Source organism: Strix aluco, chromosome 26 (assembly GCF_031877795.1).
Source record: "Strix aluco isolate bStrAlu1 chromosome 26, bStrAlu1.hap1, whole genome shotgun sequence".
Classification (NCBI taxonomy): domain Eukaryota; kingdom Metazoa; phylum Chordata; class Aves; order Strigiformes; family Strigidae; genus Strix; species Strix aluco.
Window position 1 is genome coordinate 5210595 of NC_133956.1, and position 14827 is coordinate 5225421.

The window sequence follows — 14827 nt, forward strand, 5'->3', positions numbered from 1 at the left end:
GTCCGCAGCGTCTGAACGCAGATGTTTTTTACATTGATAGGCTTTCTCTGGGAGAGCTATTAATATGTTTCTGCAAATTGGACTAAAACTTTTGAATGGCACTGTTGAGATCTTGGGGGGTTGATTGTTTTAATTTTTTTTTTTTTTTTTAAACATTGTTTGATCTTTCTAAAAATGTCTGAGACCTCTGCTGGTGTTGATATATGTGTATTGTTCTCATAAGTCAAAATAATGTGCAAAATTATTGTTTATATTACAGTGTCCTTAATATTCTGCAAATCTTACTGACTGAACCCTTCCAGTGTTGCAGCAGAGGTGTACACCTTGAGATACAATTTTCACATTACTTTGAATATTTAGCTGTTCTCAGCATTACTGGTACCACATTTTTGCTCTAACACGTCACGCAGTGGGTCTCGTATGACATACTCCAGGGGAGATCACTGTTAATGAAGGCTGGGAGATGGAGGGGGAGAAAAGACAGTTGCTTCAAAAAATTTCGTGGCCTGTGTGACCAGTAATTTTTAAATGAAAATACCGAAGGGATATTCAGGCTGACAGTTTGGATGGTGCATCGTGGCACACGGTTCCCGTAATGCTTCTCCTGCACGGCTGCTCACCCTCCCTAGCATTACACTGAGAACAAGTAAATTTTATTCATTCCATCTCACTTATTACAGGGTTTATTCCTAAATGCTTAAACACTGGATTTTTTTTTTTTTCTTTTAAATGTAGATGTGGGAGGAAATTGTGGATCTGAACGTGCCAGATTTACCCTGTTTCTCAAATGTAGCTGCATCACTTCTTTTAACACCCACCAATGATTTTGCCTTTGGAGTATTTGGCAATCCAGTTTCCCTAAAATACTTTCCTTTAAAGTGTTAGGACAATCTTGGCTCTCTACTTACGGACAGTAAAGAACTTAATTTGTGATGTTAGGCTTCGTTTTGTAGCTAGGTCTCTTCTTACTGACTCTGTGAACATAATACCTGTGCATAACAAATAATTTTCTGTTTTTGAGGTCTGTGTTAATTTGAGCATGTTGCTTGTGGTACGATTTCGCTGGGCGATCCAGCTGCAAATGAAATTTGAAAACATTGCCTAGCAAAGCTAATGCAAATGGGAAGCCTTTCTTCAGAAGCACTGGAGAGCACTGGTTTCAAATGCAAATAATTCTCAAGCTGAAGGAATTATTGTAAATGTGCTGGTAACTAACAGACTGTCAGAGAGCTGCGGTGTCATTAACTCTTTCCGGAGGACTGCATGTTGGTTTTTGCATGTTCACCCAGCATTTCAAAACCAACTTTATGCAGCTGTGTTTTGAAACTAAACGGTCTACTAACAAGAAATGTTTTTACCAATTTATTTCTTAAATTTAGGTGAGGAAAACGCACATTGAGGTCACAGTACCCACCACGAATGGTGACCAGCCCCAGGTTTGTGCTAATAATTCAGTTAGGTTGCTCACATTTTTTTTTAAGGTTAAACAGTGAGGTTCAACATAGTTAAATGAACCAACAACTTTTTTTTTTTTTTTTTTTTATCACTGCCCAACAGCAGCAGCCTGCAGAAAAAGAGGAAGAACTGATAAGAATGAGGAAGGTTAGCCATTTTACACTTTCACCAAACAAATTTGCCATATCATTCATGCATCTGTAACCTGTTTAAAAAGACAGTGCTCCAACTTCATGTGCTTTGGGTTGGGTTTTTGTGGGGTTTTTTGAAACTGCAACTATCAAATATTTGATTTCAAAATGAACAGCTTTTTGTCCCATAGACAGTCTGATTGCTAAAATTATGCATGTTGAATGTTTGAGAGAAACCCACTTGGTTTGATTGATAAAATTTATCTTTGTAACAAATTTAGGTAAAAACCAAAGAAAACTGTATAGTGTGCATTCCAGGAAGTGGGGAAAAAAAAAAAAGTATAATGCTTTTTTGATACTGATTAAGTAATAGGGGACATATCCAAGATGGGAGAGGTGGTTAAGACCTAGTTACTGTGCACACTGAGACCTTGTGAAAGTTACACCAGGCAGTACAGCCTCGTACACCGGGGTGGGCACGCATCGCTGTCAGGAACATGAAGTTGTGACTTCATGCAAGGCTTCCCCAGAAAACCGGTAAAGTCTCTCTTTGTGGCGAGCGATATAAATGAAGGCAAAAGCCGTGGAACCCCGGGAGCTGTCTCTTTAAAGGACTCATTGCATTTCCCCATTCTCCATGAGCAAGAACCCCCCATTTCCTGGTGGTGGCCCCAGGCCGGGTTCCCCACCCCACGCTGGCACAGCGCTGCACTCCCAACCTTGAGTTAACTTTTTTAATTTGCCAATTTGTCTATCCCGCAAGAACAACATTTTAATTTTTTGTGCTTTTCTTTTTTTTTTTTTTTGTTTCCCCCTTTCATTTTCACAGAAAAGATCAAAGAGGCTAGATGGTGAAAACATTTATATCAGGCATAGCAATTTAATGTTGGAGGTTTGTATGAACTTGAAGCTTTTTTCAGTTGCGTTTGCCTAGACCTTCTGCATCTGCGCTGAACTTTTTCTTCCTTTTCTGCCGCTGCCTTTGTTTTTGCATGCTGTTGCATGAGAGACCTTTATTTGTTTTTTTTAAATACGCTTTTGCATGGTGACAGTAAACATGACAATGTTGCAGGCATTCTTCCTTCTACCTCTTCTGACTTTCATTCTCTCATACTTACCCAAAATACATGATTGGCAGAGCTGCGTGCTCAGGTCTGCTCTTGGACCCGCTGGCTGCTCACAGTGGCGTGAATCGTGGGGGGGGGGGTGTCATTTACAATTATCTCCTTGCTTGAAATAAATTATTTTCCTGGGGGAAGAGACAGTCTATGAAAACACAAAATCCGGGATAAGCTGCAGGTGAAATTGTCACCTCCGTGGTGTTCAGGCCACCGCGATGTCCACGTTGCTTCAGACAGGAGTGAGTTCTCCTTCGGATTGCAGCCTTGCAATCCCTCTCCCAGCTCTTGCTTGCCATGCAGCACCTTAACGCTCCCCTGGGCCCCATCCTGCATCGGCGCCAGGTCCCCTTGGAGCTGACACGGGGGCTCAATGGTCATGAGTGGCTTGCGAGCCGCAAGAAGCTGTTTCATCCCTCTGCTACAGCTGTTCCATTTGGCTTGGGGAGCCCTTTACACTTGGTTTTGCCTAAGCACGGTCTCAGAACAGACCACGCCAATCATATATTTTATTTTTTTAATACACTGTGTTATGGAAGACGTTTTGTGGCTTCTGATACTCTGTGTTATGTGTTTCTACTCAAAATTGCAGCACCAGCAGCTGGTAGGGTTTCCCTGGTGGTATCTCTTGCAAGTGAAGTGTACTAACTGCCTTCTCCTAATCTCAATTTTAAAAATTTTGCAGCTTTTGGGTGTTGGGTTTTTTTTTAAATTTTTTTTTTTTTTTGACTGCTACAACTTAAGCTTTTGGCCACAAGTGAAGGGTCTGCGGCACGACGGGCAGGGTTCAGCCGCCGCCAGAGCGCTGCGAAGACTGTGCCTGTTGCTTTCTTTTGCCCAACTCAAACAGCTCCATCTCCCCAACCCCAAACAGAGCTTTTTTCATTGCTTCTAAACCCCTTTTTCCTGGTAGTGCAATACTTGGCTCTGGCACCCAGCCCCTTCTCCAGCCCATTCCCTCTCCGCTGCCCTTCCCACCGCTTCTGTTGCAGGTGCTCCAGCCCTCCCCTAGAAAAGGGCTGACCGCAGCAGCTCACCCCCTTTATTCTTTTTTTTTTTTTTTAAATCCATGCATTTGGCAGATCAGATGTTTTTCCAGCAGGCCTCATACTCCCGAAGCTGCCGCTTGATTTTATTGAAAGCCGTTTAACGCTCCGTGCTCGATAACCTGCGCTCCGTGTTCTTACAAAAAGGGCAAAACAGGAGGAAAAGCGGTAATGCTTAGCGAGCTTGTTCTTCAAGATGCTTTCCAGACCCGTTGTAGCTCCTCGTGGCTTTAGCTTCTCTGCCAGCCCTCCCCGGACCAGCTCCTGCGCAGTGGTGGATAGCCAAGGTGGTCTTTCTCTCTTCTCTAAACCAGGAGCAGCTGTAGGGCTCCTGGACACGGGCAGGGCTTTACCCTGGAGTCCCCAGCAGACTTATTTGTGCTTTTTTTTTTTCTAACTAGCAGGCACTTGTCTTGTGCTTTCATCTGGGACAGATACCCAAACTGTTTTTTTCCCCCCCAGAACTGTGCCAAAAAGAGCAAATGTTGTTAATGAGGCATCTGGGGCTTTAGCCCTGCAGAGGGAGGGCGGTGTGTCCTGGGTAAGCTGCAGGGATGCAGTTATCTGGGGGGACCCTCCTTTAGGGATGCATTTGCTCTCCCATTTTCTGAAGTCGATGAGCTGAGTAACAGCTAAAAGCACAAAAATAGTGACATTTCTGTGATGCTTTTACTGACTTTAATTTCCCCTTTCTAATGGGCGAGGCTTGCTGCTTTTTGGCACTGTCCAGAAAAGTTGTTGTTTGGCTTATGTCTATTTTACGCAAAAGCTTTGTTTTCAACAAACTCTGGTTTGCTTGCAAGGAAAAGCTGTTTTTAAACAAGTTGAAGAGAGCTGATTTGCCTTGAAGTCCATGCATTTATGCTGTAAACTGGCATCACAGAATAGAAATCTGGCTTTTTCCAGATGAAGAATTTTAGCAGGAGTTTCTTGATTGATCCAACATGAAGTAAATTCTCAGCTTTATTTTTAAAGGGCTGTCATCTCATCTTTATTTCAGAAGTCTAAAACCTCCTGTGGTAGCTCCTGGGGGGATGAGATGAGGGGGGAAAAAATGGTAATGGGGGTATTCTGGGACCAAAGGTAATTCCTGGTAGGATGAAAGAGAATTAGCTGTGAAGAGAATAAACAAAATTGGGAAAACTTTTTCTTAAATATTAATTGCATTTTATACCCATGGATATTCAGGCTGGCAGAGGGAGAAGAAAGAACCCCCTCCCAATTTAAAGACATTAAATTAAATAACTCAAACAGTCTTGCAACTTAAAAAAATCCCATATGGGGAAAACCCGTGAGATTACACCTCAGCTGTCATCTCTTTCGGTATAGCTTGAGATGAACACATCCTGCTCCTGGAGGAGACCCCACTCCGTGCCGATGGCAGTTTATCCCAATTAATACAAGAGGAAAGAGGAGAGAGGACGCTCCCTTTGTGTGTTTGCAGTGTGAGCACAGTGATGGAAGTCGGCAACAACTCTGCTGAGCGCAGCTTTGCTATGCGGCAGCCTAGGCAATCGCAGGTGTCATCTCCGTGTCTCTTCATTTATCCTGTCCTTTTACTAATAGGATCTAGATAAGACCCAAGAAGAAATAAAGAAGCATCACGCCAACATCAGTGAATTGAAGAAGAATTTTATGGAGTCCGTCCCGGAGCCTCGGCCGAGTGAATGGGACAAACGTTTGTCCACTCACTCCCCTTTCCGAACCCTCAACGTCAACGGGCAGATTCCCGTGGGAGCGGATGGAGTGAGTACCTCGGCGGCGTGGGGGTGTCAGTGCACTGCCTTGTTCCAAGGGACAGCTTTGCAACCTAGGATTCAGCCTCAGCTCCCCATAGTTATTGAATTTTAATAGTTAATATTGACCTCTAACATGGATAACGGCCTTCAAGAGAATTGATGCTTTAGTCGTAGTATCATAAAAATGTGATTTTTTTTTTTTTATGGGGTTTTTTTTTGGGTGGAAAAGAATGTAGGAATCCTTCACCTGGTTTTGGTGCTCCTTTTCCTAGTATTGCTGTCAGCCGTGATGCTAGACTTTATTTCACATGGCTGTTTTGGGGACTGGCTTATTCCTGGTGGCAGGGAACGCATCTCCCCAAAATGTGGGAAAAAACCTCCAAAACCCAAACACCTAAGTTAAAGGGAATTATTACTTAAGAGATAATTTGGCAGATAACACAGTGGAGAAGCACTAGGATAGTATCAATTTTCAAAAGTCACTTTGTTGTCCAGTTAATCCAGTATGTCATTGGGTTTAGTCTTGCATTAGGATCTGCAGGTGCTGATCTGCTGTGGAGGCGTCAAGAAGACTCCTCAGGTGGCTACAACAGGGCTGTTCATACGTGGTGGAAATCTTTCTCCTCACAGGAGCAGTGCCTGTATGTTAGTAGCCACATACATTCACAGTTTCTCTGCTAATTTCCTTAAAAAAGGTAATTTTGCAAAGAAACCGAGTTGGAGCAGCAGAGATCTGCCTGCCAACTGGTTTCTTCTTGGATAACAGACAGCTTCTGTTTAATATTGGTGTTACCTCGCTCAGATTTGAAGCTTGTGAAAAAAATGTAGTTAGAGCCTGTGGTAATCAGTCTCTTAAATATTAAACGCGATTTTTCGTTACAACTGAAAAATTGCATCCTGGCTGCAGTGGCGGCAGTCGTAGAGTCTCTCCTGGTTTGAGCCTAGCTTTTCCTCACAGCGCTGCAGATAACTTGCATTTCATCTTCAAACCCCTGCAAGGGAGATACTTTATAGACAAAAGTCATCTTGCAGTGAATGGAGGGGTTTTAGAACAGGTATAAGGGGTTTTAAAGGCCAAGTTTACTACAGGCTCCTAAAAGCATAAAAGCCATGACAATTACAGGCCTTTTTTCCCCCACTAGAAAAACAAAACCCCCAGAATGAACTAATGAGGGCTGATTGTTCAGCTTTGAATTACCCTGTTTAACACATGGGTGGGCTTTCCTCTTTGGTTGCTGAGTCTTAGCGTAAATTCTGCAGGAATTTGGGCAGCAGAGCGACGCAGAGCTCTGCCCATGAGGCCACGTGGTTTATGGACGTGTGGGTGGGATAGAGCAGGGGCTCTCAAACTCAACAACTGCAGTTCAGGAATGATGGATACTCTTGGTTATTATGAAGAATTTCTTGCATGGTGACCTCGTTGTGAGGTCTTGGGGAGCTGCTCTTCAGAATAACTGGGTGCTGTGGGCTTTTCCCATCTTAAGGTTGCAGTGGTCCACAGCGATGCAAGAATTGGTGTCAGCCCTGGATTTGCATTTCTGGAAATTCCCTCTTAATCTGATCCTCTCTGAAGTGGTCTTGCTCTGAGGTGAAGGTGGACACGTTCTGCTGTGAACTTCCAGAACTGCATCTCTGCTGGGCACCTACCGGGGAGGGTGTTTTCCTTTACCTGCACATGTTTAAGGATGGTAAATCACTTAAAGATGCAAAGCAATCCTGTTTCTCCTGTTCACGGTGGTATCTTCACCCTGCTGTGGTGGCCAGAGGGCATTTTGCCAGGGGCTGCTTTTCTGCTGTTCCTGTATGTTTTATTGCAAGACAACTGAACCTTAACACGCTTTGTGTGTCCAGGTCAAGAAAGTCACTGTCCTATCTTCTGAGAGACAGGTTGGTGGGCTTGAGGTAAAGCTGCTGTTCTGATATGTGCTTCTGAACCAGACTTTTGCTATTGCAATGGCACCAAGCAAAAACTCAACAGCAGCTGCTGGATAACATTCTTTCTTTTGGCTACATGAAGTAGTTTCATAACTCACTCCGAGAGGACTTTTGCACTGCTGCAGCTTTTGCAGCTTTCGATTTTGCTTACTTTGGTGCATGGCTGGTTCGAAAAAGCTGCATGAAAGATATAACCGTGTATTCGGAGAGAAAAGCAATTATGAAAGTTTAACTGTACCCTGTTCTTTTTATGTTGTCTTCCTTTCCGTTTTTTGTTTTAATTATCATGTTACTCTTGCATTTTATATTTTCTTTTGCTGCCCAGTCTCCCAGCTACTTTCTCCCTGATACTCATCACTTAGGGGTGTGCAAAGAAGCAGTCCCAAAATACCGCACTGATCAGAGGAGACTAGCTCAACTCAGAGAGCTTAGAGCCAGGTTTTTCCTCTCCTAGGTGCACTTGGGTTTGACCAGGTCAGGCAAATTAAAGGGATGGAGAGTTACTAAACAGCAATGTTGTCCACAATCTTTTCTTTCTTCAACAGAAGTGCTAGAGCCCTTGCATGATCCTGTGTGGTGATTTACTCATTCTGGTTTTTTACATTCTTTAGACTCCAAAAACAAGTGCTAAAATGCGGAGGAAAATTCAAGGAGTTTGCAATGCTCCTACTGCCATCCTGCCTGTTCCACACACAGGATTTCTAAGATTAACAATTTTTCACTTGTTCCAGTAGAATTTTCAAAACAATCGAAATTTTGATACTGTTGTCAGAACTTTGAAAAAGCATTTTGTATCTGCACTGCAGTCTGGGTGTTCAACGATATTTAACAAACTCTATTTTTTAAGGGCACTGTAGAATAGGAAGCTGCCAGAGACCACGTTTTGTACTACCCCATTTCTATTTCTAATGCCTCAAACTTTTTCCTCAACCATTCCAATTCCGAAACACTTCAGTAGGTTTTGAGCATACGCTTTTTGGGGAGGGCAGGTGCAAAGCACGTTGTGATCATGATCCAGAGGTTTGTGACAAAACGCACGTGGTCCTGATCCAGATGTTCACGAGCTCTGCAGAGGGGACTCGATTTCGTAGCTCTAAGGCTGGTATGACCCAAGCCACCAGCGGCTCTGTTCTCCAGGGCGGTTTATTTTTACGTTGAGAAGAAGGCTGTCCTAATGCTTTGCACACCTCCAAGTATCATTTTGGGCACTTTCCATCTGTCATTTTTGTTCATCTCTCTCTGTCTTTCTTGATCTTCTACCACGAAAGCAGACACAGGAACGTCCTCTGTTAGTACAGGATGAAGAAAAACTAAAAAAGCAGGCGATACCTACTGAGACAGCCTTTCCCCGGCAAGCAAGTGGAGAAACTCTTCCAAAGGTTTCTATTCCAATTCCTGAAGAGCAGAAATCACTCAAAAAGTGTCAGCTGTACTCTAGCATTTTTCCTTCTCCACGTATTCCCTTTATGATGTCCTTTCTCCTGGTCGTAGCACTGACTGTTTGGTGGCTGCTCTTTCTCTGAGTGGCAACAGGGTCATGTTGAAACCTCAAGACCAAAGCTCCTGAATTTCTTGGCCGTAGCCTCTGCTGCATCTTCCTTGTCCTGGTCTTTGATCTCCGTAGTTCACTGTCCCGGGGAGGGACAGCCCGCGACCGTCGTGTTAATCCTGCTGTGTCGTTGTGTAGCTGTGATCCGGGACCTGGCAGGAGTGGTCATGGATTGCCAGGTCCATTTTGAAGTTTCCTAGTGTGCAAAAGCAAATTCTCTGAACCGTGCTCCTGATTGCTGCGAGAGGGCAGACAGGGAGTGTAACTATATGGGAGGAGACGTTTGCTTCTTCAGCCCCTGTAGATGCCACATAGGAATTGCTGAAGACTTGCTTTTAAGCTTGTTGTTTTACATTAAGATGTTCACAAGCTGAAGAACATTTGATCCTGATCCAAAAGAGGCTTTACAGTAATCTGCTGAATCTAATCCATAACCACTCCTTTTCTAGGAAACTAAGATTGGCATTTAAATAAAAAGTGTTGATTATCAATCTGCTGCTAGTGTTAACTTAGAGACAGGGACAGGCAACTTTTCATTTTCCCGGTGGGCGAAGCCTTTTGCAAAGCATCGCAGCTTCCTTCTCGCACCCCTGTTCTTGTTCCCAAGAAAATACATTGTGTTATAGGACAAAACCCTTTGCAAGGAAGTATTTATTGTAAACATAGATTAATCATTTTTCTGAATCTGGTGGTCTTGGTGCACTTCAGATGTGTTTTATTTAATTTGTGTTGAACTAACTGACGCATGTTTGCTTAGGTCACAGGAATGGAGTAACCTGCTGTTAGGTACGTCTCCTCTGTTAGCATGTTGACTTTACCACATCAGGACGCATTTCTAATGTTAAAGCCATCGATTGTTTTGACTTCTCTAACAAAACCCTTGCATGCCGCCTGTTGTTTATTGCCTACAAATGTAAATGTCTGGATGATGCTCACATTTATCCGAGTTACCCTGGTTGAGCTGTGTAGGCTCCAAGATGAGTTGCCCAGCTGGGCTGAGCAGAACTGGTTTGCAAGCTGGAGGGAAGATGGGACTTTGTGTCTAAGGGGTTTCTTTTCTGTATATAGTACTTACGGGACTGAACTGAGCCAACTGCTTCTCCTTTCGGTAGTAATCTGCTTTCTGTTGCTTTCTCTGGAGGATTGGTGTAGACACAATTACTTCTGAGAACAGCCACCAGTACCATCAGTGTTGGCAGCTGCTCCAGCAGCACAGAAGAGAAAGGAGTAGACCTTTATTACAGGGACTAAAATGTGTGAATATATATATAAATACATGTATTTATATCCCTTTATAGATCTGTATCTGTGTGAACAGTGTTATTTAGGAAGCTAGCAGATAAGCTTGCAGGAAAAAGACATAAGGCAAATATGGCATGTGCTGTCTGATCTGAAGGACCGTGGCGTATCACGGACCACTTGAGCCTCCTCTCTCGTGCTCCCAGTGTACAGGTTGAGGCTCTCTAAATGCTGTCTCAGAAACTTAGGTCGCTAGTGAAACCCTTCGTTTTAATCTCGCAGGAATCTTTCCAATTAACTCTCGTAACCTGCTCCGATTGAGTTCACCGGTTTGTGCCTTTAGGACTTTGTTTCGTGAGGATGCTGATTTTTCATTGGAAAGTATTCTTCCCTTTTTAATACACTGCCTTTAATACACAGTCTTCCTCTTTCAGCAGTTGGAAGTGCAGAAGTCGCTGGGTGGTTGCAGGGATGTGCCGTGGTGCGAAGGAGAGCTGTGGGCAGCGTGACCTGCCTGCGGGCCCGGCGCGGGCAGTGCTGCTCGGTGGGCCGCGTGCCTGCATCCTAGGAGCGCGCCGTAGAAAGCACTTGAACTCTGGGCGAGCTTTGGCGTGAAGTTTAGGAAGACTTGTCTTGAGAAAGGTGGGCCCTGGAGAGTGGGAGAGGTGGGGAAGGATGGTGAGGTGCCACGTGCTGTGCAGAAGAAGGTGCAGGGTGGAAGAAGCCTGGGGAATGCTTCTGGCTGGGATTCCCTGCCTGAATCTCCTTCCCAAAATTGGAACAGACATGATGAAAAACAGGGACTTTTGTTCTCCCCAACCTGGCGTGGAGAGGGAAGGGACAGGAGTTGTTTGGAGCTCTTTCTGTCCATTTTCTGTCCGTGTTTCCTGGAGAAGAGCAGCTTAAACACACACTTGCTTCCTTCCAAAAGCCATCGCTCGGGTTAGCTGCCGTGATGCTGCTTTGAGCACTGTTGAGGTTACTGCATGCTGTCTTTCTGAGCTGATGACAAGTACTTTGAAGCCATACCAATGGCTTTCACAAAGCTGTGGGTTCTGTAACTCTTATCTACCATTTCCAAAGGACCTGAAGTCTAAAAATCTTTGCCCAGAGCAATGTTTGAACATAATGCTCAGGGTATCTTATCTCAGAGCGATGAGAGATGCACTCTGTCACTTAAACTCAATTCTTCAACTTCTTATTTAAAACAGTCTCTCTCTTGCTTTTTCTTTTTAAAAATCTCGAGATAAGGCTGGTTATCATCAGCAAAAAAACTTTGAAACTTTACATTCTGAGAATGCTCAGGAACATTTTTGGGATTTATATAACAATTATCACTGCAAAGTATAAAGAAACTGAACAAATGCTTTATATTTCTATGGCAGTTTGGAGGCCAGTTATCTGTACTCACCCATATGATCTCTTCTGACAGAGAAAGCCCCTAGCTTATCAGGAACAGAAACCTCATCGATGCCGCAGTGATGTGCCCGCTGTGCTCCAGCCCCTTTGCCGGCTGCTCCTCTGCTTTTTTTCCTGTTTGCTCGTAAGGCAAAGGGAGTTACAGACGTGCTCCGTGGCAGTCCACAGAAGGTCTCGTTCCTACACATTGTATATCCTGTTCCTGCACATTATGTATCTCGTACACGTCGGTGCTGTGCTGGTTGAGTCCTGGTTTCACCCTTTTCCCTTGATGTCCGCGCAGGATGCGGGGCTGAAAGAAGGGATTTCAGGATGCCTGCTGTCAGACCCGTGCACAGGGAGAGCTGATTCGCTGGAGCTTTGTATAAGGGCAGAGGTCTCAGGGTTTTTGTAAAGGAACCAACGTGTGTACTTTGCTCCCTTTTTTCCTCAGGAACAAACTCTCTGGAAAGCTCTGGCAGCCCTCCCGGCCGCCTGCCCCAGCACCGCCACCGGCCCCGAGCGGCGGTGGGGTTAACAAACCCTGTTGGTACGTGGCCGGTGCAGGGCCAGGCTGTGAGTGATGGAGAAGTGAATGATCCCTCCCAGAGGGAAGCTGGAAATGTCTGCAGCACAGAACCTCACCCAGGCTGGCCTGAACAATCCTGATTTTTCAATGTGACCTGCTGCAGAAAATGACATTTCAGTGACTCTGGCATGCCAGTGATGTAGTTATGGTAAGACTGCCAGCAGTTTTGGTGTTAATTAGACTTTCCCAGTGTTTTGTGGTGTGACCACTCAGCTGCAGCGAGGCTCTTTGGTGCTCACGTGTGGGATCCAGTTAGCGGCTGTCAAGGCTTCAGCATTTTCCATCATGAAATTTGTGGTTGGCTCTGCAACTACTTTCCGAATCTTCTTACCCTGATATCATCTCTTCTCAACGCCAGATAAAACGCAGAATAGTTTCTTGTGCTTTCATACTTTAGGAAAAGGTGGACATTAGTATTTTGAAGCAGCAAGTGTGCCAGAGCTGATTGCTTCAAACTCAGCTTCAGCTCTGAGGCTGCGTTGGGTATCGGGCTCTGTGTGTGGTGATCGTTGGTGGTTCAAGGTGTGTGTTACTGTAAAACAACATCCCTTTTTTGCTTTTCCATCATTAGAATTAAACAGATAAATGAGGGTGTTGTCTGCATCTCCTGCGGCGTGCTGCTTTGTGCTGTGGGTCAATAGAAGATGAACTGAGGACTCTCTGTGGGCGGGTCAGGTTTAGAATACGGAGTTAAGCTAAGACCAGCTCTCCTCCATTGCAGTTTGTGCAGTAACTAGTGATGACCTTAAAAAGTAGGTATTCAATATTTATTTCCTATCCTGAAATAGCAAGGAGAGGTGGATTTCCTTGGCGTGGCACCGGAGGAGTAGTTAGTGTTTGCAGGAGCAAGGCTGGGCTGGCCTTGCTGTGTCCGTACTGTGGGGCTCCTCGGGAAGGTTATGGGTAAAGTGGCTTTTCACTTCACATAAGGGTCAGTAATTTGTCACTCTGAGATTTATTCCACTGGTTTACTGGGTTTTCTTTTTTCCTGGTCATGAGTTGATGGTGCCTGTTCTGACTTAGAGACTGAGGTAGGATGCTTTCTGGAAAAATTTAGCCCAAAGAAGCGTTACCGATTCATTTAGAAACTCTTTGGTCTGCACTTACCAGTGGGTGACACTGGAGAACCCCCCAGTGGTGGTTTCTCTTGTGTCCCTGTTTGCATCTGTTCTGGATTGTGAAGCTGCAGGGAAGGACTAGCCTTTGTACTGCTTTGGGATCTTCTAGTGGTGGTACCTGGTCAGGTTGGATCAGTTTGTGGCAACTAAAAACACTTTCTTTTCTACCTAAAATGCTCTCTTTTGGAACACTTTTTTGGTTTTGTATTTTTTCTCAGATTTTTCTTTGTAAATATGTACATTTATCACTAATAAATGTTATTGCAAATCAGATTCTTCTTTCCACTGCTTATTAACAAAAAAAGGTACATATGACCTGTGTTAACTTCCTCAGACTAACCCTCAAGTATCGCTTTCCCAAACCAAGTCCTTACCGGGTGTTGGGTCTGCTGGACACTCTCTGGTGTGGGTTTTGTGCTCCTGGGGAGAGGGGACACGCAAGGCTGCAGCTGTAAGCAATGCATACTCTCAAACTGGCCAGAATAATCGATTGAGGATTAAATCCAGCTTGGTTTAAGAAAGGCTTTGTTTGCAGAGGAGTCAAAAGGTTCAGCTCTCTACCAAATACTTAATGTAACACTAACACGTTCTCCCTCTTCACTCCTGAGACTGAATGACAGGAAAAACAGCTTGCAGAAAGTTGTCCCCAGAGCTGAAGTGTTGCAGGTCCTGTGCAATGCAACTGCAAGAGCCTCTGCTCTGCATGCTGTGTTAATTTGAGGACAAAAATGCTCCTTTCTATTTTTGTAAGTGAAGAAACCATGTTCCTAATTAACCACAGCCTTTCTGCTTGGTAATACAATGCAAGCCTCTGGTTGGGTTTTAGCTGGTTGAAGCTGCCTGAGGTTGTGTCTAGGGCTGTATCAAGAGTCAGTCTTAATTTTAACTCCCACCTTTTCTTCTGCGAGATTATTTACTTCTGGGTAAACTGTTTGGCTCATTCTGTGCTGTCACGAGCGATCACGGGAAAGCTACAGTGGAGCAGCACGAGGCTTGTGCTGCTGCTCTCCTGGGTGAGCCTGGCACCAGAGCAGAGCTGTGACTTTATTTATGAAATGCAGCCGCACAGACTTGATGTCAGTTATAACCCCTGACAGTATCCCCACTCTTTTCACTTGCTGCTGCTACTCGAAGCCGGAGGCAGTGTTTGCAATGCCACTAGCAGCTTTTTCTCTGCAGAGGGAATTTGGAATAAGAAGCCTCTCATCCAGGGGTACCTGCTGCACAAAAGGGATGGAAGGGGATCAGGGTGGATGGAGAGAGGAATCGTATTGCTCAGCAACCTTATTTTAATAATTTAAGTATTGATCTTGAGGTTGTTTCGTGTTGCCAAGTGTTGATGCAGTGGACTGGAGGTGGCTGCTGTGTATCATGTAATATCCTGGGATTCTTGTTCATGAGAACAATTTAATCTTTTTAAGTTTTTAGCATGATGTGCATTTTCTAGCCTTACTATTTTTAACTTTGGTTAAATTCACATTCATCCTTCTTTTGTCTGAGTAGGCTGGTC

General features: G+C 44.4%; 1 protein-coding gene across 34 annotated transcripts in view; it reads left to right on the forward strand.

Moving 5' to 3' along the window:
• EPB41 (erythrocyte membrane protein band 4.1) overlaps positions 1–14827 on the forward strand; it is an 87647-nt gene that overhangs the window by 58398 nt on the left and 14422 nt on the right. For 14 of the 34 annotated variants that reach the window (XM_074807283.1, XM_074807287.1, XM_074807284.1 and 11 more), the window contains 4 exons: positions 1380–1436; positions 1558–1602; positions 2416–2478; positions 5317–5496. In XM_074807283.1, the coding sequence (XP_074663384.1) occupies positions 1380–1436; positions 1558–1602; positions 2416–2478; positions 5317–5496 (345 nt within the window). Of the gene's footprint in view, positions 1–1379; positions 1437–1557; positions 1603–2415; positions 2479–5316; positions 5497–7340; positions 7723–14827 lie in introns of those variants that run through there. The other 20 variants (XM_074807295.1, XM_074807281.1, XM_074807296.1 and 17 more) reach the window with 11 other exon arrangements.